Here is a 22,392-nt window from a genome sequence, read left to right as displayed (position 1 = left end):
ACGTCGATGCTATCGATGGCGTTGGGGTGGGTGCATGGAAGAGGAGCCCCATCTTCTCCATCCTGGCTTTGTGACCTTTGGGTGTCATTAAGGCACATTTGGTGCAAGTCAGGACATCATGCTCACTACCCAAACACATAACACAAACCCTGTGGGGGTCTGTGATTGACGTAGTCCGGGTGCAATCCGGACAACGACGGAACCCCGTTGCCATGGCTGTAAGCCAAAATTTAGCCTGGGGATCGGTAAGTGCCAACAGGCCTCGAGGGCCAAAATCGACGGTAGTCGATGGAAAATGGCAAAAAACTTACCGGATTCCGTAAAGATGACAAAATTTGTCGAAGGGAGACCCCTGAGGGGCAAATTTTCTTAGGAAATTAATTTCCAAATTCCTGTCAGGAACGTGGTAAGAGAGCTCCTTTCACCGCGTGGCAACTGCTGCGCGGAAAAAAGAAGACTGTAGGGAGACCCCTGCTGGCTGCAGGGTCAGTGCCTTGCTGGGCATGCCCAGTAGGGGCCAGTCAAAGTTCTGTTAAACTTTGACAGAAGTTTTCCGTGGTGGGCTCCATCCTCGATGTCACCCATTTGTGAGGACAACCATCCTGCTTGTCCTGTGAGAATATATACTACCTTTATGCATGCAACTCCTTTGAAAATTTACTCCTTAGACTGTGAGCCTTCTGGGACAGGGAAATACTTACTGTACTGAATGTGGCTGAGCAGACACAAAAGGCAGAATATAAATCAAAAATTACATTAAGTGTGATTACGCACTGTAATAAAGGGTTAGTTAGGGGGAGGTATATGTTGGTGGGTTAAGGAAAGGATAGAGGTAAGGGTGTGGAAATTAATAAAATTGTGTTCAAATGCTAAAGTTTTCATGATCTCTTTGTTATATATGTCCAAATAAAGAAATAATTTTAAAAAGTTACCTAAATTATGTGAATGTGCATTAAACAGGCTCACAACTCAGAACTGCAGAAAACAAGTCCAGTATTAAATTAAATTAAACTACACAAGAGGCCAGATTTAAGTTTTGGAGAAGAATATGTCTAGAACCTGCAAATCAATGCACTTGCTTCAGTTTGAAATCGTGCAAGTTTTTCCAAATTATTTAATTTCCTTCAACTTAATGGAAAGCACAGCTGCTTACCTGTAACAGGTGTTCTCCTAGGTCAGCAGGATGTTGGTCCTCACGGATGGGTGACATTATCAGATGGAGCCTGGCACGGAAAACTTTGTCAAAGTTTCTAGAAGCTTTGACTGGCACACTGAGCATGCCCAGCATGCTACTATCCGTACGTCCACGCGAAGTCCCCCTTCATCCTCGTAACAGCAAAAATACAAGCAAAAAAAAAAAAATAGCAAAAGGAAGGAGAAACCAACTCTGTGGGGTGGCGAGCGGGTTTCCTGAGGACTAACATCCTGCTGTCCTAGGAGAACACCTATTCCAGGTAAGCAACTGCGCTTTCACCTATGACAAGCAGGATGGCAGTCCTCACAGATGGGTGAATACCAAGCTCCAGGCTGCTCCTGGTAACAACTAAGACCAACAGTTACCAAACAAGGTGCCAACAGGCACAACAACTGCAGTGCTGTTGGTCAGCAGAGTGGGCAGCCTGGTTCCAATCAGGGGCCTTAGGTAGGAAGAGTTGGGTTTAAACCTGGAAGAGATTGCAGAGGACAGATTGGCCGAAGGCACTGTCTTTTTGACCATCCTTGTCCAAACAGTAGTGGGCAGCGAACGTGTGGAGGGGACTCCACGTCACTGCTCGGCAAATGTCGGCAACAGGGACCGCTTGCAGGTGGGCTACCGACGTCACCCTGGCCCTCAGAGTGAACTTTGACTCGGCCTCCAAGCTGAAGGCCCGCTTGTGCTTAGCAGAAGGCAATACAGTGCACCAGCCAATTAGATAGTCTGTTTACCCACCGCAACTCCCAGCCTGTTGATATCGAAAGACACAAAGAGCTGAGTGGATTGCCTGTAAACTGCTGTATGTTCCAAACAGAAGGCCAAAGCCCTCTTATAATCCAACGTGTGAAGAGCTCATTCCTCCCCTGAAAGAAGGTGGGCAAAACAACGGACTGATTGATGTGAAAATCAGTCACAACCTTAGGCAGGAACTTGGGGTGCGTACGCATGACCACACAATCATGAAAAAAAACTTTGTGTATGGCGGATATGTAATCAAGGCCTGAAGCTCACTAACTCTACGAGCCAAAGTGATCACCACTAGGAATATAACCTTCCAGGTGAGGAACTTCAGGTCACACATGAGTTGTGCCAGGACAGTGGGGAACGCCTGGGATTTCCAGGTTTATTGGAGGATGGGGCCTCTGTGCCACGGGGTCGCTTCGGTGGCAGTACGGCAGCCGCTTGTCCCACACCAGAACTGAAGCCATGTGCAGATGGCAACCAGTGTTGATGCTTGTGGGATCTCCCACGGTGCTCGGCCTGGTCTTTCCCGGTGCTGAGGAAGCAGAGGATTCCGATGACCTGGAAATCGGCAAGACCATGGAGGATCGGTCACCGTCCCCTCGATCTTTAGAAGATGACGCCAGGGGTGTGGCAAGGGGTAGTGTATCGAGTGGCTCCCCTCGACCCTCAGGTGTTGATTCAGACATGGGTGTGGATGAAGCAGACTTCTTGGGGCCAAAAAGTTTCTCCATTTTGTCGAGTTGAGCATGACAGCCCTCTTGGGGTCATCTGATCTCACAGTTGACACACTCAAACGTCGTGCGATGCCCCCAGGCAGAGGATGCAAACCTCATGCAGATCCGTAATAGACACTGTCCGCGGGCTCTAGGGGTGCTGACGGAAGCCAGACGACGCCATGGTAAACAGCAGGCACACGGTTGATGACCAGGGGCCACCGTTAAGTGGAACGCTGGGAATCGACCACAAAGATGGAAGAAAAACGTTTATGTACCGCATCGAGGGGTTACACGGACCACGAAGTGATAGTTGATGATGGACTGGGAGAAAAACTGCGAATTTAAGTGCAAAAAAGGCAAAAGAAGCAGAGTTCCAAAAAACCACAAGAGATTGAAGTGGGACCTCACGCGGATAGTGGCATGCTGGGCATGCTCAATGTGCCAGTCAAAGCCTCTAGAAACTTTGACAAAGTTTTCTGTGCCGGGCTCCATCTGATGATGTCGCCCATTTGTGAGGACTACCATCCTGCTTGTCCTAGGAGAAGAGAATCATTCTACAAAACGCTTGTGCAAGCAGAACAGATTACAAATCTCACTGTGAATGGTTGATCCAGTTCTTAAATACAGCACTTCCAAGCAATGGTCCATAAGGAGTTTTTGAAGATTTTGCTTGCATAGTTTTTTTTCCTGTGGCGTTTTGGGATCAGAAAATTAAATCACAGGGCAAAAGATACACAATTTCAATAATCTCTGCAAGCAAACAGCCTTGAATGCTTCTTGTACCTCTCTTCCCACTACTTTAATCTGGTCCCAAGTCTTTAAAAACTTACAAAACTGCCCATTTGTCTCCTCCCGAAATGGCCAAGATTTTTCATGCGACTACAGGCATTTGCTATTTGTAATGTAACCTGACATTTTTCTTCTCATATGAGATAAAAAACATTAACAATTAGAAAACATTAAAATCTGTAATTTCCACTTGCTTTCATGAGAGCAGCTCCCACATCTTTCATCACAGGCACAATTTTGGAGGTAATTTTCAAAGAGTTACATGTGCACACGTACATCTATTTTATAAACCTTGAGCATACACATGTACTTAACAAGGGAAAAAGGAGCAGTTTAGGGGCACACAAGTCCCCTATTGTAAGAGGTGTACACACATCATTGAACTTGTCAGTATACTGTTATACCTGCTGACTGATTTATGCAATTGAAATTGCATTTGTCTTTTGTCTGTAGTTTTGGGTGGGAGAGGTCTGGGTGAACTGGTGGGGGTATTAGCAAACTGGTGATTCCAATGATTTTCAAAAGCAGACTATGGGAATACTTCATAAAATACTTGCTTCCATGTTTAATTCTGGGGTTACTGCATGCGCATTTAATAATTATTACGTGCATAAAATATATGTGCTTAATTCTATAAAATGGTTAGAGAATGTATGCTTGCTCCCGCATTACAAATATACATGTGTACTGAAATATACTCATGTACTTTTGGGGCAGAAATACACAGTATTTTATAAATTGTGCAGCCCCCAAAATACAGTTTATAAATAGGAACACAAATCTCCAAGGGCCCACTTACAAATGCAAATGGCATACCACAGACCGTTTTGAAAGTAGGGTTCCCTATTTTTAATTTGGATATACATTTTTCCAGATGTTCTAAGTACCAGCAAAATGTTGTAACATCATAGAAAATGATTAATTAAGTGTAAAGACACCAGAGGAGTTAGGCAACATGAATTAATCTACAACCAGGCTTTTGTTCTGACTTCATGAGACAAAATGGAGCGACATTCATGGGAAAAGATGCGCGAACCAGAGTGATGCTAACATGTGATATATTATAATTAAATAAATTACACAGCAGGGCAGGCCCAGTTCAATAGTTCGGAAGCAGCCATGCAGGATTTGCCTCCCAGTCAGCTCTTCCGTTCCCAATGTCACTCAAGTCTGGGGATGCTGCGGAAGCCTTGATCAGGAAGGGAGTCCCAGTTGTTGCACAACAGGTGACACCTGATGGCTGGTCTTAGGGCCCATGACTGCAGGATTTCAGAAGGAGTCCTGATGTGTGGCTCCCAGCCAAGAACTGTTGTTGTGATGACTGGGCTGGGTGAGATAGGAGTGGATATAAAATAAAGAAAAAAGTCCCTGGGTAGCTGTGAATGAAATATCATGGTGCTGATTCTAGCTCATTTTCTAGCTGGAGCAGGAGGAAACTGCTAGGTTAGAAAAAAATATATATGGTTTTTAAAATTAATTTTTGGTACCATTTCTCTAAATTTGCTGTCAGGTCTCATTGATTTGGGAAAACTGAAGTGGCAAATTATCTGAACTGTCAGTTGTTATTAAATTGTTTACATTATAACTGAAAAAGGTATGGGTATCTTTTTCCCCGCAAACAGATCCCGCATTCCTTTTAACTTTTGATACTGTCCAACATAAAAGTCATTCTTATGCATATCTACAGTTGAGTAAACTGTATTAACACTGAAATTGAGGAGGGGACAGGGCACTCATCCTGCTTAATCCTCCAATGCATTAAAAATGGCACCAAAGAGCACAGGCAAGTCTATAAGTGGCCAGTCCTCAGAAGTAAGGCATACCCTGCTAAATTCCTTTACAGATTAAGACCTGTATTAATAAGCTCTCACAGATTCTTAGTATTATAAACTGTCTAGCTGAAGATGTCTTTCACAAATAAGCTGAAATAGCCTTTCCATATGCCTTCCAACTGCGACTGTCTTCCAACACACATGGCCCGCTTTTCCCCATAATGCTGTCAGCCATCCTGCCATAGTTCGAGTAGTCCTGCTTGCGTACTGCTCACTGGGGCCTGTGCCACATGAAACACCACAGGCAGGAACCTAAGCTTCTCCCAGTGCAGCTACTTTCCAAGCATGGCTTTTTGCACATGCAGCAGGGTGGCCATGTGAACTCTTCAAGTCTACCTGCCAGCTCTGTCATCATGGGGACTGCACGCTGTGCTCTGCATGTCATGTAGGGTCCTTCATTTTCAGTTTAAACTGATTTTCATCCATAAATTCCTGGATTTTTCCAAAGTGACAATCTGTTTAAACCGATTTTCACCCTAATTTTAGGATGATTAAAAAGTTGCTTCAGAGCTGCACATGCAACGTTTCAAGGCCTCCAACCATTGCTGGAAACCAGCATGGGCCAAAGTACATGCTGTGTTTCAAGTCCCATCCCCCACCACTGAAAGTGCTTACCCTCCAGTGCAGCCCATGCCATGTTTCAAGTCCTGCCTCCTCACCCTCCAATTGCTGGCAGGCTCTCTGGCCCTGCACAAAAAAAAGTGCAGTGCTGCAGAGCACAGGAGCCTCAGTAATCATGCTGCTAGAGGAGACAGGAGAAGCCTGAACTACCACCATTAAGGATGAATGCTGCTGCAGTGCGGGGGTCGGGGGGAGATTCTTGGCAGGGTATGGGGGAGAGAGAGGGGGACATGCTAGGCAGGGGATAGGATTTGAGATGGGGATGCTGAGCAGATGGTTGGAAGAATCTGCTTAATATTTTGTCTCGGCTTTTATCCACCAAAATAAACTCCGATATTTACCTGGAAAAATAATGTGGGGTTTTTTTTCAAATTATTTTCTCCTGTTTTAGTTCTTATCATAATAAACTCTGATAAATTCTCAGGAAAAATAAAGAACAATAAAAACCGAAAATGAAGGTCCCTAATGATATGCCATCCATTCATACATGCGTGCAAGCAACTCTGCAGCAAGCAAGTGCTTGATGTTCACAAGCCCAAGCCCTTTTTATTAGATGGAGTGATTGCCTTTTGGAACTCTCACATCATTACTGAAAGCAGTTCTTTCTTTCCTTTATGCTTAATTGGACCTCAAAAAATAAAAGCTGTGGACTGAGTGGATGTATTATCACAGTTCTGTCTGTAGGGATTTTCTCCTATTCACACTATAATTAAAATTAATGTGCTACTACTAGTATGAGCGGCAATAAATAACAAATAACATGATGACTTTTGCATTACGATTAATCTGTACAAACCTCATTTGATTGCTTCCCACTGTATGACATTTTCTTGATGGCCACCACTTCATTGGTGCGCACATCATGTGCCTGTAAGTTTCAGAAAAGGAGAAACAGGAATCAAAATGCTGGAACTACACATTACAGCAATGTTTTCAATATCTTCTACAAGATGAGCCAAGAGCCTAAACCACATTGATATTTTGTAAATGTAGCACTAACAGTAACATAAAATCAGGGCCCCTAAAACTCTCACAATTCTGCAGCTGGAGAAGCAGCATAATTTACTTGTTGCCGCCTAATTTAATCCTGCAGCACAATGAAAATTTTTGAAGGTTTCTCACCTCTTCATTCAAATTTTGATGAAAAATGTCTGCACCAGCCCCTCCCCTTCATAAAACAGCCTGCAGGGAACAGGAGAAGAGGAGGTGCAGGTGAGGCTGGAGTAGACCTATCCCTCTCTCCTGTTGTTTTCCCCCCCAACACACACACACTCTCTCTCTCTACCTCCTGTCCTGAGGGAAGCATGAGGGTGTGGTGAAGCGGGAGTGGACAGAGAAAGCAGTCGGACTGTTTGAGCCCTCAGAGTTCTCTTCAATTACACCAAAAATGAGTTTCATATATTTCCTGGTTGGTATGATGTACTTTTAGAAGAATTTATATAAAGCTACAAAGACCAGCATGTGTTTTTGGAAGTCTGCAACTACTGGTGTCCTACAGCTGGCAGAGAGAGCCTTAATGACTGGCACTACTGCTGACAAGTTTAAAACCTTTTTTAATACAGCTTTTTATTTTGTAAAGTAAATGGACAGATACAGAGAAAAGACCAAGCAATATTCATCCAATCACGTATAACCTAACATGGGACGTGATCTTGAAAATAATAAAAATAGAAATGTCAGTAACAATGGATAACATTGCATTTTCAAATCGTAAGACAGTAAAGCTATTGAACAAATATGGTATCACCCCATTTAACAGAACAGAAAAGAGGCAGGATGTGCCTCTAGTAACATGAATCAAGGGCAAAGACTCACAAACTAGAGAAGTAGCCTAATATGCCAAAAATTGCTCTCAGATGGAATTGTACAGCTGGAGAAAGCCATTTAGACAGTGTGACAATTTCTCAATTCACGCTATCTCAAATATTTGAGATTTCCAACTGTTCATCTCGGGTGTACTCTTCCAAACCTGAGTAACAGTAAATCTTGCAGCTAACTAACTGATTTATCAACATTTTCAATTGCCCTGATATTGAGTAGGAATCCCATCATCCTAATAATGCCAATTCAGGAGAAATTAAAAGCTCCTGCCCAGAAATATTCAAGATCACCCTAAAGATCCTAACCCAAAATTCTTGTACTCGAAGACAAATCTACCACACGTGGATAGATGTTTCCGTGTGTCCACAATTTCTCCAGCAAAGAGCAGAATAGGAGTATTAATTCAGTGAAATGACACAGGACATATCTAAACACATAAGGACTGCACTATGTCTACAAACAGAATTGTGATGAGCCCTCTCCCATAGGCCTTCCCAATCCTCCTTGTCTAACTGTAAAAGTAATTCAGGGATCTCACTTTAGAATCGCTTATCAGGATTTCCATCAGGCCTTGATATAGACCCGATATTAACTTAAACCTCTTCACAGACCTACTGAGCATATGTTCCACTGGATTGAAAGGCCTGGGGACCCAACTGCCCCCTTTCAGTTTCTTCAGGGATGCTTTAACTGCTTGTATGTGGGCAAAGTTTTAAACTTATGCTAATTCAACTCCTTTTGATGTCTCTTACTATGTGCATAATATATGTGCATATTTTTCAGTATAATTGACAGCATAACAAACCGCTACTGCTGATGCTAAGGGTATTTTGGGCATACAAAAGCTCATATACTTGGAAAGACAAGGACTTTCTTAAGAAAATGTAAAAAAGATCATTGTAATATTTAAATTCAAAACCAGTGGCGTAGCCATGGGTAGACTGTGGCGCACCCACTTTGGCCTCAGGCCCATCCAATCAGCGTTGCCGGTGGCCCAAGAAGAGAGGCCCTGTCACAAGGCCACAGCAGACATGTTGGGCGAGAGCATGAAGAGGGTCACGAGGCCACCGGTGGACCCCATCCCACCGCAGCCGAGAAGAGGAAGAGGCCCGCGAGGCTGCCAGTGGATCTCATCTCACCGGCGGCCGAGAAGAGGAGTAGAATCAGGAGGCCGGCAGACGAAGAAAAAAAAAACCTCACCAGAAGGTGCCCGTTCTCCTGCTCCTCCATGTGCGATGGTAGCCTGCCTGGGGGTGGGGATATGTGAATTGGAGCCTGCCTGGGGTGGGGAGGTGCAAATGGGAGCCTGCCTGGAGGTGAAGGGGTGCAAATGGGAGCCTGCCTGGGGTGGGGGGTTGTAAATGGGAGCCTGCCTAGGGGTTGCCGGTGTGTGAATGGTAACCTGCCAGGGGGTGGGGGTGTGTGAATGGTAGCCTGCCTGGGTGTGAGTGTGTATGTGGATGGTAGCTTGCCTGGGGTGGCGGTATATGAATGTGAATGGTAGCCTGCCTGGGTGTGTGTGTAAATAGTAGCCTGTTTGAGTGTTTATGTATGTGAATGGGAGCTTGCTTGGGATGTTGGGGTGTGCGTGATTGAAAGCCTGCTTGGGGGGGGGGGGGGATGTGAATGAAATCCTACCTGAGGGAGGGTGTGTGTGTGTGTGTGTGTGTGTGTGTGTGTGTGTGTGAGAGAGAGAGAGAGAGAGAGCATGTGGGACTGAGAACTTGTGTATGTGGAAGTGGGAGTCTGCATGTGAGAGAGCATGTGTATTTGTGTGAGTGGTAGCCTGCATATGGGAGTGAGAACCTGTGTGTGTACATATGTAAGTGGGAGCGGGAGCCTGCATGTGACAGTGAGAGCCTATGTGTTGTGTTTGTGGAATGGTATCATGCGTGTTAGCATATGTGAGAATGAGAGCCTGGATGGGAGCCTGTGTGAAAGACATGTAAAAACCTGTGTGTATGTGAGAGAGCATGGAAGAGTGGGATCCTGTGTGAGAGAAAGCGTGTGTGTGTGTGTGTGTGTGAAAGAACATGTAAGAGAGAGTGTGTGTGTGTGTGTATGAAGGAAGAAGGAAAGAAAACAGAATAAAAGAGACCTTGAAAAAGGAACAAAGAAAAGATAGACGGGGGCTGATGACGTCAGCGACTCGAGTGGCAGCCTAACCCGGAGCTCCGGGCTATGCAGACTAGCATCCTGTTCATATCGTAACCATCCTTCCAGTTTTTGACGTGGACTCTGCACCAAACTCCCCCCTGAAGGCTCTTGATGGCGAATCGGGTCCAAAAACCCGATTTTCAAAAGTTTTCTTATCAAAAATTGAACCGGGAAGAATCGCCCGAAAAAAACAAAATGGCGGCCGCAACGGGAGATGCACTGTCGGAGGCCTCGGCCGCAATAGCGGCACTCCCGGACTCGGAGGTCCCTTCCCGGGGTGAGTTTAAAGCTTGGTTCGGCGAGCTCAGCCGGGACTTGCAATCATTTAAATCCGAAATCAGAGAAATAGTGGGTGATATGAAAGAGGAGCTGAGTGAAATGGGGAGGAGAATTTTTGAGTATGAAACTCTTACAGAAGCCCACGCTGATAAAATGAGCACTCTGCAGCATAATCATAAAGAAATGGCTAGTGAAATCCTGCAGCTCTCTTCTAAGCTGGAAGACTTAGAAAACAGGAACAGGAGATCTAATCTTCGCTTCAGGGGCATACCTGAGTCTCCCGAGTTTGCTGACTGCATGCAAGTTATTACTATTCTGTGCACAGATTTGTTACAACAAGAAGCAGACAAAGTTAATGATGGCCCTGGAGGGTCCCTAACGGTCAAGCTTGAGAGGGCTCACAGAGTACAGGGGCAACGGGCTCTTAATAAACCTAAAGATGTGATCGCTTGCTTTCATGACTTTCCTGTGAAAGAGAAGATTTTGGCACTGGCGCGGCAGAGGGGGAAGCTGCAGCTGAAGGGACATGACATACAAGTCTATGCTGACATTTCTCCTACTACAATTAAAAAACGCCAAGATATGAGACCCATTACTACTATTCTGATCAAAGAGAACGTCAGGTACCGCTGGCTTTTTCCTTTCGGCATCAGCTTTACCGTGCAAGGTACAACACATAAGGCGCAATCTGTGCATGAAGCAGCTGGAATCCTGAAAGACCTTGGATATAGTGTGGCGGATTTGCAGCCATCTTCCTCACCACGTGCTGATCGCAGAGAGGAACCTCGTTGGCAACGGATGGGAAAGGGGGGAAAGAGACTGAGAAGGACCCCTGATCCAGACATCGCACAAGGAGCCCCTACATGAACTGGCTTTTGTTTCCCAGTTTGATCTAGTGCTGTTTCTTGTGCTGCCTAAGTAGAGGTGGAAGGTTTGGTTACAGGTTATGTGTTTTATATCATGATGATGCTACCGGGTGGGATAGCGACTGGATAGCTGTCTTCATTCACCCGTGCAAGATAGGGGACCCAAGAGCTAATTGTGGTTCCTCTGGGGGAGGGGGGAGGGGGGGGGGAGTGGGACATATACGGGATCTCATATATGAGAGCGATTTGCCATGTTTTTTGTTTCATGGTTCATTAGGTGCTGAACTCCGAGTTGTAATGAGTTTAATTGTCTGCTATCTGCTGGGGGGACCTGTATTTGCTCCTTATTTGTTTAGCCCTTCCACTCTGGGGCATCTATGTCGCACCATCACTTACCTAGATGGCCACGTTTAAGGTAATGTCCTTTAATGTTAAGGGACTAAATACACCCCGCAAGCGTAAATTACTTTATAAAGATCTGCAGCGAGCTGGTATAGCTATTGCTTTTATACAGGAGACTCATTTAAAGCGGCGTTATGAACATTTAATGCGCTCCGCCCTTTATCCACACCAGTATTGGGCGCCCAGCTCCAAACTTGCCAAATATGCAGGCGTGGGGATTTTATTTCAAAAAGACTTTGCCTTTGAGTTACTTGAATGTGTTGCCGATCCTATGGGTAGATATCTGCTGCTTGTCCTTAATATTGCAGGGGATAAGTATACACTACTTAACTTATATGCCCCCAATGTTCAACATTCCAAGTTCCTTGATGCGTTGGCAGTGTTGGTTCAATCGAAAAAAGAAGGTCAACTTGTTGTAATGGGTGATTGCAATCTGCCCTTAGACCCTATCCTTGATTCGTCCGGGGGGAGATGTTCTACCTCGAAAAAAGACCGTAATAGCCTACTTACTTTCATGGCACAATTTCAGTTGGTGGATGTGTGGCGATTTTTACATCCTATTCAGAAGGATTACACTTTTTTTTTCGAACCCACATAATCTATATTCGAGGATAGACTATATTTTGGTGGGCCGAACTAACTTTCCCCAAATATGATAAAGGCCAATGTTTTTGGCGCTTAAATGATAGCTTACTTGATAGTGAACCCTTTGTGGCTCAGTGCCGTCAGGTTCTTGCCGATTATAGTATTCATAATAAGCTACCTGGCCTTTCACCTGTAACTTTTGGGACTGTCTGAAAGCAGTGATTAGGGGGACTTTTATAGCTCGGGCTTCCTTTGTTAAAAAAACAGCCCTGCGGGAGCGTAAACTCTTAACTGAAAAATTGTTGGAGTTAGAACAGCGACATAAACAAGCCCCTACTGCGGCTCTACGGGTGGCTTTAGCTGATTTAGCTGATTATAGATCACAAATTGGGGCGTTGGATATGGCTAAAATTGCACATGAGCTGGAGCAAACAGAACAAGTATATTTCGAGGGGGGCAATAAAGCGGGGAAATTGCTTGCGAACAAGTTGAGAGCCAAACAATTACAGAATATTATTACTAAAATTATAGATGGCCAAGGCAATCTGCTTACCTCTAATGATGCAATTCGCGAACGCTTTCTGCAATTCTATTCTGAGCTATATTCGCATAACAAAAATATAGATTCCCGGGACATCCAGTCCTTTCTACAGGGCACTCCCTTATCCACGTTATCAGAATCAGCCAGTGATATGCTTGATAAAGAAATTTCAGAAGCTGAAGTGCTATATGCCGTCAAGCAACTTAAAGCTAACAAATCTCCGGGGCTCGATGGTTTTACAGCCTGGTTTTATCAATGTTTTGTCGGTGATTTACTTACCCCACTCACAGACATGTTCAATGCCCTGCGACAAGACGGGGCCTTGAATCCCAATTCCAATGTGGCTGGTATAACGGTAATAGCTAAGCCGGGGAGGGACCCCACTAAGTGTGGATCCTATAGGCCTATCTCATTGTTGAACATCAACCTTAAGCTTTTAGCAAAGTCTTGGCAAATAGGCTTAATGGTTATATCGCACAGCTTATCCACCCGGATCAGGCCGGTTTTATACCAGGCCGAATGGCGTCCGATAATGTTCGGAAGTTATTGAACTCCCTCTGGTGGGTTAAGCGTCACAACATCACTTTTCTTTTTATGGCCATGGATGCGGAATAAGCTTTTGATTTGGTCCATTGGCCCTTTTTATTTCAAGTATTGCGAACCATGGGTTTTGGAAATTTTTTTATTAACTGGATTCAAAAATTATATGATAAGCCGAGGGCCTGTATTAAGGTGAATGGGGGCTACTCCCCGTTCTTTATAGTCTAGCGTGGCACTCGACAGGGATGCCCGCTCTCCCCGTTACTCTTTGCCTTGTTTATAGAACCTTTGGCCCAAAGGATTCGGACTTCCAGAGACGTTCTGGGAGTTTGTGTGGGATTCCTACTCCTCTAAGTTGGCTATGTTTGCTGATGATGTTATTTTGACTCTAACGGACCCTATGCAATCTTTGCCAGCAGTGGTAGATATTATCAAATCCTTTAGCCAAGTGTCCGGCTACTCAATCAATTGGGACAAAACTGAAATTCTAAATATTACTTTACCGGGGGAGCAAGAACGTGACCTGAAAGCTCGTTTTGCCTTCAAGTGGGCGAAAGAGAAAATTAAATACCTTGGTATATATATAGGGGTGCATAAGGACATTTTCAGCCTTAACTACCCCCCTCTTATCACCAAATTATATAGGGAAATGGAAGAGTGGAATAGATACCACATCTCGTGGCTGGGCCGTATCGCTACCTTTAAAATGAATATCCTGCCCCGGCTTAACTACCTATTTCAAACCATTCCTTGTATGATCCCAGCGGCAACGCTGCTCAAGTGGCAACACAGGATTATGAAATTTTTGTGGCGGGGGAAGCACCCCAGGGTGGCTCAGAAAGTCCTGTATCAACCCAGGGTATGGGGGGGTCTTGCAGTACCAAACCTCTTACGATATTATGTGGCGGCTCAATTACGAGCTGTAGTAGACTGGCACAGAATAACTACCCGCAAACCCTGGACAATATTGGAACAGGAACTTATTGGGCCGTACCTGTTGACTAATGTACTTTGGCAGCCTAGTGGTTCTGGGCCTAAAGTGGAAGGCTTACCCGCCCCGATTCAGTGTACTTTACAACTTTGGCATAAATGGAAGTCTCACGTTGTGGGGAAGAAGATAGGATCTGTCCTTTTTTCTCCCTTCTACTCACGGACTTTTTTAGCGGGTAAAGCGCATCAGGTATTTAAAGACTGGTTGGATAAAGGTATATGCAATTATAGTCACCTTTGGGAGAACTCCTCTTGGGTGGCGTTCTCAACCTTGTAGTCCAAACATGACTTACCACAAGGTGACTTTTATCGTTATCTTCAGTTAATTAGCTATGCCAGAGCCTCCAATATCTCTCAGGATTTGCTCCAGCCGATTGGTCTCTTTGAGAATTTTTGCCGGTCGGCTGATAAGGTGCAGAACTTAATGTCAAAGATTTATAAATTACTCATTCAGGGTATGAGTGTACAGCAAACATTTATTAACGCCTGGGAAGCTGATCTTGGATCCCCGCAGGGTGCGGACTTTTGGGATAATATATTCACTACGGGTTGTAAAGGCCTCATATCGGCCTTGTTTTTGGAAAATAGTTTTAAACTCCTCTATCGCTGGCACTAAACCCCCTCCAAGCTGCATAAAATTTATTCCACAGCGTCGGATAGGTGCTGGAGAGGTTGTGGGGAACGAGGTTCTTTCTATCATATGTGGTGGGAGTGTCCTGCTGTATCTCAGCTGTGGAAGAGTCTGGGCACGTGGCTCTCAGATATATTGCATACCTCTATCACCTTAACTCCCACGGTAGCTTTACTTAATTCAGAATACCCCCAGGTAGATACAGCATTACAACGCTTTATTAGACTGGTGGCCACCTCTGCTCGCTGTGAGATTGCATTACATTGGAAAGATAAGGGGGCTCCTAACTTGATACAGGTTCAGTCCCGGGTGGCCAAGGTATGTACCCTTAGTAAGATAAAGCAAAATTGCTTACCTTGTAATAGGTGTTATCCCAGGACAGCAGGATGTAGTCCTCACATATGGGTGACATCAGTAATGGAGCCCTATGTACGGAAAACTTCTGTAAAAGTTTCTATGAAACTTTTGACTGGCACCAGAGTGCCTACTGAGCATGCCCAGCATGCCATGATATTCCCTGCCACAGGGGTCTCCCTTCAGTCTTGTTTTGTAGCAATTAGCGTTAGCCAAAAAATAAAATAATAAAACGTATCGGACCCAACTCCGCGGGGTGGCGGGTGGGTTTCGTGAGGACTACATCCTACTGTCCTGGGATAACACCTATTACAAGGTAAGCAATTTTGCTTTATCCCAGGACAAGCAGGATGCTAGTCCTCACATATGGGTGATTAGCAAGCTAGAGGCTGAGTCATTTTGTAGTGAAGCAACAGTGAAGTATTGTTGATGAAATGAATCAGCCGAAGATCACAGCAGGTTGGATGTAGAAGGAGTTGGGATTATACTGGAAACAAGTTCTTTAAGACGGATTGTCCATAGGCCGAATCTTGTCTTCCTTCTTTGTCTAAACAGTAGTGAGCTGTAAAAGTGTGAAGAGAACTCCATGTTGCTGCTTTACAAATGTCCAGAATAGGCACAGAGCGAAGGTGTGCTACTGAAGTTGACATTGCTCTGACTGAGTGTGCTTTTACTCGCCCTTGAAGAGTAAGGCCTGCTTTTTCATAACAAAATTGAATGCAATCTGCTAGCCAGTTTGACAGAGTATGTTTACCCACTGCTTTACCTGGTTTGTTTGGATCATAGGAAACAAACAGCTGACTGGATTTCCTTTGGGCTGTTGTGCGGTTTAAATAGAAGGATAACGCACGCTTACAGTCTAAAGTGTGTAAGGCTCTTTCACCCTGGTGGGAATGAGGCCTAGGAAAGAATGTTGGTAAAACTATTGATTGGTTCAAGTGAAATTCCGTGACAATCTTAGGAAGGAATTTTGGATGTGTCCGGAGGACTACCCTGTCATGTAGGAACTTTGTAAAAGGTTCGTATGTGACTAGTGCTTGCAATTCACTGACCCTCCTAGCTGATGTAATGGCTATGAGAAATACCGTTTTCCAAGTAAGATATTTAAGGTCACAGGTATTTATGGGTTCAAATGGAGAACGCATAAGCCTAGTTAATACTTCGTTCAGATCCCATTGAATGCTTGGGGAATGAACTGGAGGTTTAATGTGAGTTAGGCCTCTCATGAATCTACTCACGAGAGGCTGTGTAGAAATGGGTGCATCTCCCAGTTTGTTATGGTAAGCTGAGATTGCACTTAAGTGTACTCTTACAGATGATGTCTTAAGACCAGAGTCTGAGAGATGGTAAAGGTAATCTAGTAGTGAGGTAGTGGGGCAAGTGAAAGGATCTAAATCTTTGTTAGTGCACCACATTGTAAACCTTTTCCATTTGTAGGAATAATTCTTTCTAGTGGAAGGTTTACGTGAAGCTATAAGTACTTGAGATATAGTGGCTGGAAGGTTGAGTGGTTGTAAGATCAAGCTTTCAACATCCATGCTGTCAGGGACAGGGATTGAAGGTTGGGATGGCGCAACTGACCCTGTTCCTGAGTTATGAGATTGGGAGCTACTCCCAGGCGAATTGGATCCCTGACTGAGAGATCTAGCAGTGTGGGAAACCATACCTGTCGAGGCCAATATGGGGCTATGAGTATCATTGTCCCCTTGTCCTGTTGTAGCTTCACTAGAGTCTTGGTTATGAGTGGTATCGGAGGATACGCATATAAGAGGCCTGAGTTCCAATGGCGAGCAAAGGCGTCCCTTGGTAGGCTGTTGGACTGCCAGAGGAGAGAGCAGTATTTGTTCACTTTGTAGTTCAGGTGGGATGCAAAGAGATCTATTGTTGGTTGACCCCAACGCTGAAATATCTTGGTTGCTAGCGATGGGTTTAGAGACCACTCGTGTGGTTTGGAAGTGACGGCTGAGGCGATCCGCTACTGTGTTGTGGATGCCTATTAGGTAGGTGGCCCGTAGTAGAATTGAGTGTGTTAGGGCCCAGTCCCAAATTTGAGCTGCATCCTGACAAAGGAGGTACGACCCTGTCCCTCCCTGTTTGTTGATGTACCACATGGCTACTGTGTTGTTCGTTTGGATCAAAACAGTCTTGTGTGAAAGGCAGTCCTTGAACGCATGTAGAGCATAGCGTATAGCTCGAAGTTCCAGAAAGTTTATTTGAAAGGAGGCTTCTTGCTTTGTCCATGTGCCTTGTGTCTTTAGGTGAGCAATGTGCGCTCCCCACCCTAAGGTGGACGCATCTGTAGTTAAAGTCACTTGTGGAACTGGATGCTGGAAAGGTAGGCCTTTTAGCAAGTTGATCGTTGATGTCCACCAGAGAAGAGAAGATCTTAGATCTTGTGTGATATGAATGGGAGTGGACAATGGTTGAATGGCTTGAATCCATTGAGATATGAGTGTCCATTGTGTTAGTCGCATGGTGAGCCTGGCCATAGGAGTGACATGAACCGTTGAGGCCATGTGTCCGAGTAGGGTGAGGCACTGATGAGCTGTAACTCGAGACTGATTGCGAACAGAGTGTGCTAGGAGAACGAGCGCTTGAGCACGGTGTCTTGGAAGAAAAGCTTTCGCTGTGATGGTGTTGAGATCTGCACCTATGAACTGCAACTGGTGAGATGGTGTGAGATGGGATTTCTCGTAGTTGATGAGAAACTCCAAGGAGTGAAGCAAGTTTATTGTGAGCTGGAGAGAAGTGAGAGCTCCGCTTTGCGTTTGACTCCTGATGAGCCAGTTGTCCAAGTAAGGAAAAACATGCACTCTTTGCTTGTGAAGATGCGCCACCGCTACTGCGAGACACTTGGTGAACACTCGAGGAGCTGAGGCTAGGCCGAAAGGCAGTACTCGGTATTGGAAGTGTTGCCCTTCCACCAGAAATCGCAGGTACTGACGATGAGGAGGAAAAATGGGAATGTGAGCGTAAGCGTCTTGAAGATCCAGAGAGCAGAGCCAATCCCCTTTTTGAAGAAGAGGTAGCATGGTGCCTAACGAAACCATCCTGAATTTCTCTTTCTTTAGAAATTTGTTGAGATTTCTGAGATCCAGGATAGGACGTAGGCCCCCGGTTTTCTTTGGAATGAGGAAATATCGGGAGTAGAATCCTCTGCCCCACTGAGGCCTGGGAACTCTTTCTATTGCCCTGGCAGTCAGAAGGGTGGATAATTCTGCTTGTAGAATTGTGGAGTGATGAGACACTGTCCAAGATGGAATAGGAGGATTTTCGTTTGGTACAGTGAGGAAATCCAAGCGGTACCCTTGAGTTGTAATTGAGAGTACCCATTGGTCTGTCGTGATGGAGGTCCAAGTTTGATGATAATGAGATATTCGACCTCCTACAGGTAATTGTGGACAAGGATTTTGGGAATGGCTCCTGCTCTCTGGCTGGATTTCAAAACCCTGAAGTGGACGCCGTAGGCGCAGGCTGCTGAGGCCTAGCAGGTCTTTGTCGAGGTTGTGACCGTTGTGTAGGCCGTTGTTGTCTGGGCCTGGTTGCCGGAGGATAATATCGCCTAGGGCGATAGTATGGTTTCCTTGGTTCCCTTCTAGGAGGCCTCCTAGAAGGTTGGTGTAACTCTTGAGGTAGCTGAGATAGCTGTTTAAGGGTTTCCGTGTGGTCCTTAATGGTTGCCACTGCCTCTTTGACTTTGTCACCAAAGAGGTTTTCCCGTAGGCAAGGCAGGTCTGCCAAGCGTTCTTGTACCTCTGGTCTAAGTTCCGATGATTTTAACCAGGCCCATCTTCTAGCTGTGATTCCTGACGCTGATAACCGGGAGGCTGTCTCAAAGGAATCATATGTGGCCCTTACCTCATGTTTGCCCGCTTCTAGGCCTTTATGCACGAGTCTTAGGAACCCGTCCTGAAGTTGATCAGGTAATTGGTGTGACAGTGTTTCAACCTGTTTCCACAGGTCTCGCTAGTACTGATTCATAAATAGCTGGTAAGAATTTATTCTGGATACCAGCATTGTACCTTGGAAGATTTTCCTTCCTAAATTGTCCAGGAACAGACTATCTTTCCCAGGAGGTGTGGAGGCATGTTGTTTTAACCTCTTAGCCTTCTTCTGGGCCGACTCGACCACTATAGATTGATGTGGTAATTGAGTTTTTTTGAAACCCTGGGATGGGCTGAACCAGATAAGTGGCATCAGCACGTTTATTGACTGCCGCCACAGAACCAGGGTGCTCCCACATCCTATACATTAATTCTTGCAAGACCTCATGGACTGGAATGGCAAGTATTTCCTTAGGAGGGTCTACGAACTGAAGGACCTCCAAGGTCTTTTGTCTGCTGTCTGTCTCTGAGAGGAGGGAGAATGGAATTGTTTCAGACATTTCCTTTATAAAATTAGAAAATGAAAGATCCTCCGGAGGTGATTTTCTCCTGTCCTCTGGTGGTGAGGGCTCAGAGAGGATATCTTCTTCAGATGATAGATCTGAGTCACTAGCGGTGTCAAGAGGATGCCCTGTTGGCCTAGGAGGCTTAAATGGGATCTCAGAGACTGGTGTATGTGGTCTGATGGGTGGTATGACACCTGATGGACCGGGTAATGGTTCCTGATGTTGATCAGAATCGAGATCTTGAGGTGAAGACTTGGATGAGGGAATCCAATTTGTCCATTAAAGGTTGAAATATAGATGAATCTTGAATTGGCATCGACGGTGCCATCGGGGCCGGTGGCCGTATTGGAACCGATGGCATTTGCGGTATATATGCTGGAATCTGTGGCATCGGCATGGACGACATCGATGGTTGCGGCATGGACGGCACCGGTGTTGGAACCGATGGCATCGACAATTGCGGCGATTTCCCCGGCATCGGCATCGAGGGTACCGGTGTTGGAATCGGTGATATTCTCAGGACCGGTGTCGATGGTAGAACCGGTGTAGAAGGTCGTGGCATCGCTTCGATGAAGGCATCCCTGACCGCTTGGCGTATGTAAACGTCAAGTTCCGCCCGCATGGATGATGTAAACAGAGCACCCATGGGGGGAGGAGGTGGTGGCGACATCGGTACGTCCTCAGAGCCCTGAGGAGGCACGGTTCCTTCCGCCGGAATCGGCGAGGATCGCCTTGTCGATGGCTCGGAAGCCTTACCCTGGAGCCGAGGTTTCTTAGTCGGTGTGCCGTCTTCCGTCGATGGCTCGCCGGGTATCGGGGTAGCGGATGCCGTATGCGGCCTACGATGTCGATGGCAATGCTTGTCTTTTTCGCGGGCTTTCTCACTGCCCGATGTTGACGCCCTGGATGATGGTGAGGGGGAGGAAAATGGAGCGTCTCCCGACTCACCTGACTGTCGTGTTTTGAAGACGACTTTTCTAATCGACCCAGCCGGAGACGATTGAGTTGAAGTGGATGGAGCCGAAACCAGTTGTATTTTGAACAACTGCTCCATTTTGTCCAGTCGCAGACGTCGGCCCTTCGAGGTCATCGTAGCACATAAGGGACAAGTCTTAACATCATGCCCTTCACCAAGGCAGAGGACACAGTCCTGGTGAGGGTCTGTGATAGACATGTTCCTTGTGCATTTTGGGCATTTTTTGAAGCCTGAGGTCATTTTGGGGCCGGACAGCCGTCGACGGCCTATGACTCAGGCAAAAAATTTGGAAAAAAAGGCGGAACGGAACCGCAAAAAGGGTAAAAACTTACCGCGATGGAAATACTAAGGGAGACCCTTTGCGGTTTTGAAGTTTTTTTAAAGTTTTCCGTGAGGAAAAGTTGTGGAGAATCCCACAGGACTCCTAATAACCGCGAGGCTAACTGCTTCGCGGAAAAAAGAAGACTGAAGGGAGACCCCTGTGGCAGGGAATATCATGGCATGCTGGGCATGCTCAGTAGGCACTCTGGTGCCAGTCAAAAGTTTCATAGAAACTTTTACAGAAGTTTTCCGTACATAGGGCTCCATTACTGATGTCACCCATATGTGAGGACTAGCATCCTGCTTGTCCTGGGATAACGGCACATAGGCGGAAGCAAATGGGGGCATTTCAGCGTACTTGGACTTCATATTTAACATGGCAGCAACAACAGAAGCAGCTCTGACTTCTTTTTGTGTTTTATTTTATTTTTCTTTCCCTGTGAGATCCCAAGGGATGTAGGGGGGAGGGGAAATAATTGAGAAAAGCAGAGGTACTGTTGAAAGTCTTTATTGTATTTATTTTATTGTCAATAGTGTTATTGTACTTTCAATGCAGATGATTGATGGTTTTGTATTTTTGGTATTATATTTCTCTAATAAAACTTAAATTTAAAAAAAAAAAACAGAAAAGATAGATATGGGGGAAAAACGACTCGGACCAACTGATTAGAAAAATATGAGCAGACAACAAAAGTAAAAAAAAATTTTTTGCCTTTCAGCGATTGGATATGCCATCTTTGGGCATATGCATTTCTTATATATTTCTATTTTGCTTGTTCTTCAGTAATCCAATGTTCACAGAGACTGGTTTCTCAGGCTTTCCATTTCAGTTTTGTCTACATGTTTGTTTCTAATTTTAAGATTAAGTTTAACCCTTCAACAGACCAACACAACAACTAACCTCGAAGTCTCCTTCTTCAAATCCAATCATCTACAAACTGGCTTAATCTACGCCCCTCCAGGAACCCTAGAATCCAACCCCTCTCCCATTATCGAACTCATAGCTAAACACATATCAACACTGACAAACCAGCCGTAAAAATGGGAGACTTTAACATGTATGTCGACACATCCCCTCAATCCCCCAATTGCGAAACTTTATTCTCCTCGCTCAACTACATGGGTTTCACACAAATTGTTACCAGCCCTACTCATAAAGCGGGCCACACACTGGACCTTATTTTCATCAATGAAGGTATCTCTCTCTCTTCCAAGCCCACTAGCTCTCCTGTCCCCTGGTCAGATCACCGGATCATTTCCACGGCACTGGAGATTAAAGATCACCCTCCACAATTCTTCCCTAAATCTACAATCCAATTCAGAAAACCCTGCTCTTCGGACCACCTCAGCAATCAGCTCTCCAAGGAATTAACCCAACTAGACCTATCAGACGCATGTGCAGCCACCACTACCTGGTTCAATATCACCGACAAAGTAGCAGGCCAAACCTGCCCAACCATCACTAAAGTTCTACAACCTGATTCGGACAACAGGAAACCTTGGTTCACCCCTGATCTGAAGTCCCTCAAACAAGTCCTTAGAAGTAAAGAACACAGATGGCGGAAAAACCCCTCCATCTCAACTCTAGCTGCTTACAAATCCCTCCTAAACTCATACAGGATAGCCATCCTCAGAGCAAAGA

The 22,392-nt window shown here is 45.3% G+C and overlaps 1 protein-coding gene across 1 annotated transcript in view; it reads right to left on the bottom strand.

Moving 5' to 3' along the window:
* Positions 1-22,392, bottom strand: part of TAOK1 (TAO kinase 1) — a 422,716-nt gene that overhangs the window by 210,435 nt on the left and 189,889 nt on the right. The window contains exon 3 of the mRNA XM_029611182.1: positions 6,694-6,765. Coding sequence (XP_029467042.1) covers positions 6,694-6,765 — 72 coding nt within the window. The remainder of the gene's footprint in view (positions 1-6,693; positions 6,766-22,392) is intronic.

This window comes from Rhinatrema bivittatum, chromosome 8 (genome assembly GCF_901001135.1).
Source record: "Rhinatrema bivittatum chromosome 8, aRhiBiv1.1, whole genome shotgun sequence".
Classification (NCBI taxonomy): domain Eukaryota; kingdom Metazoa; phylum Chordata; class Amphibia; order Gymnophiona; family Rhinatrematidae; genus Rhinatrema; species Rhinatrema bivittatum.
This window is presented reverse-complemented; position numbering and strand designations above follow the sequence as displayed.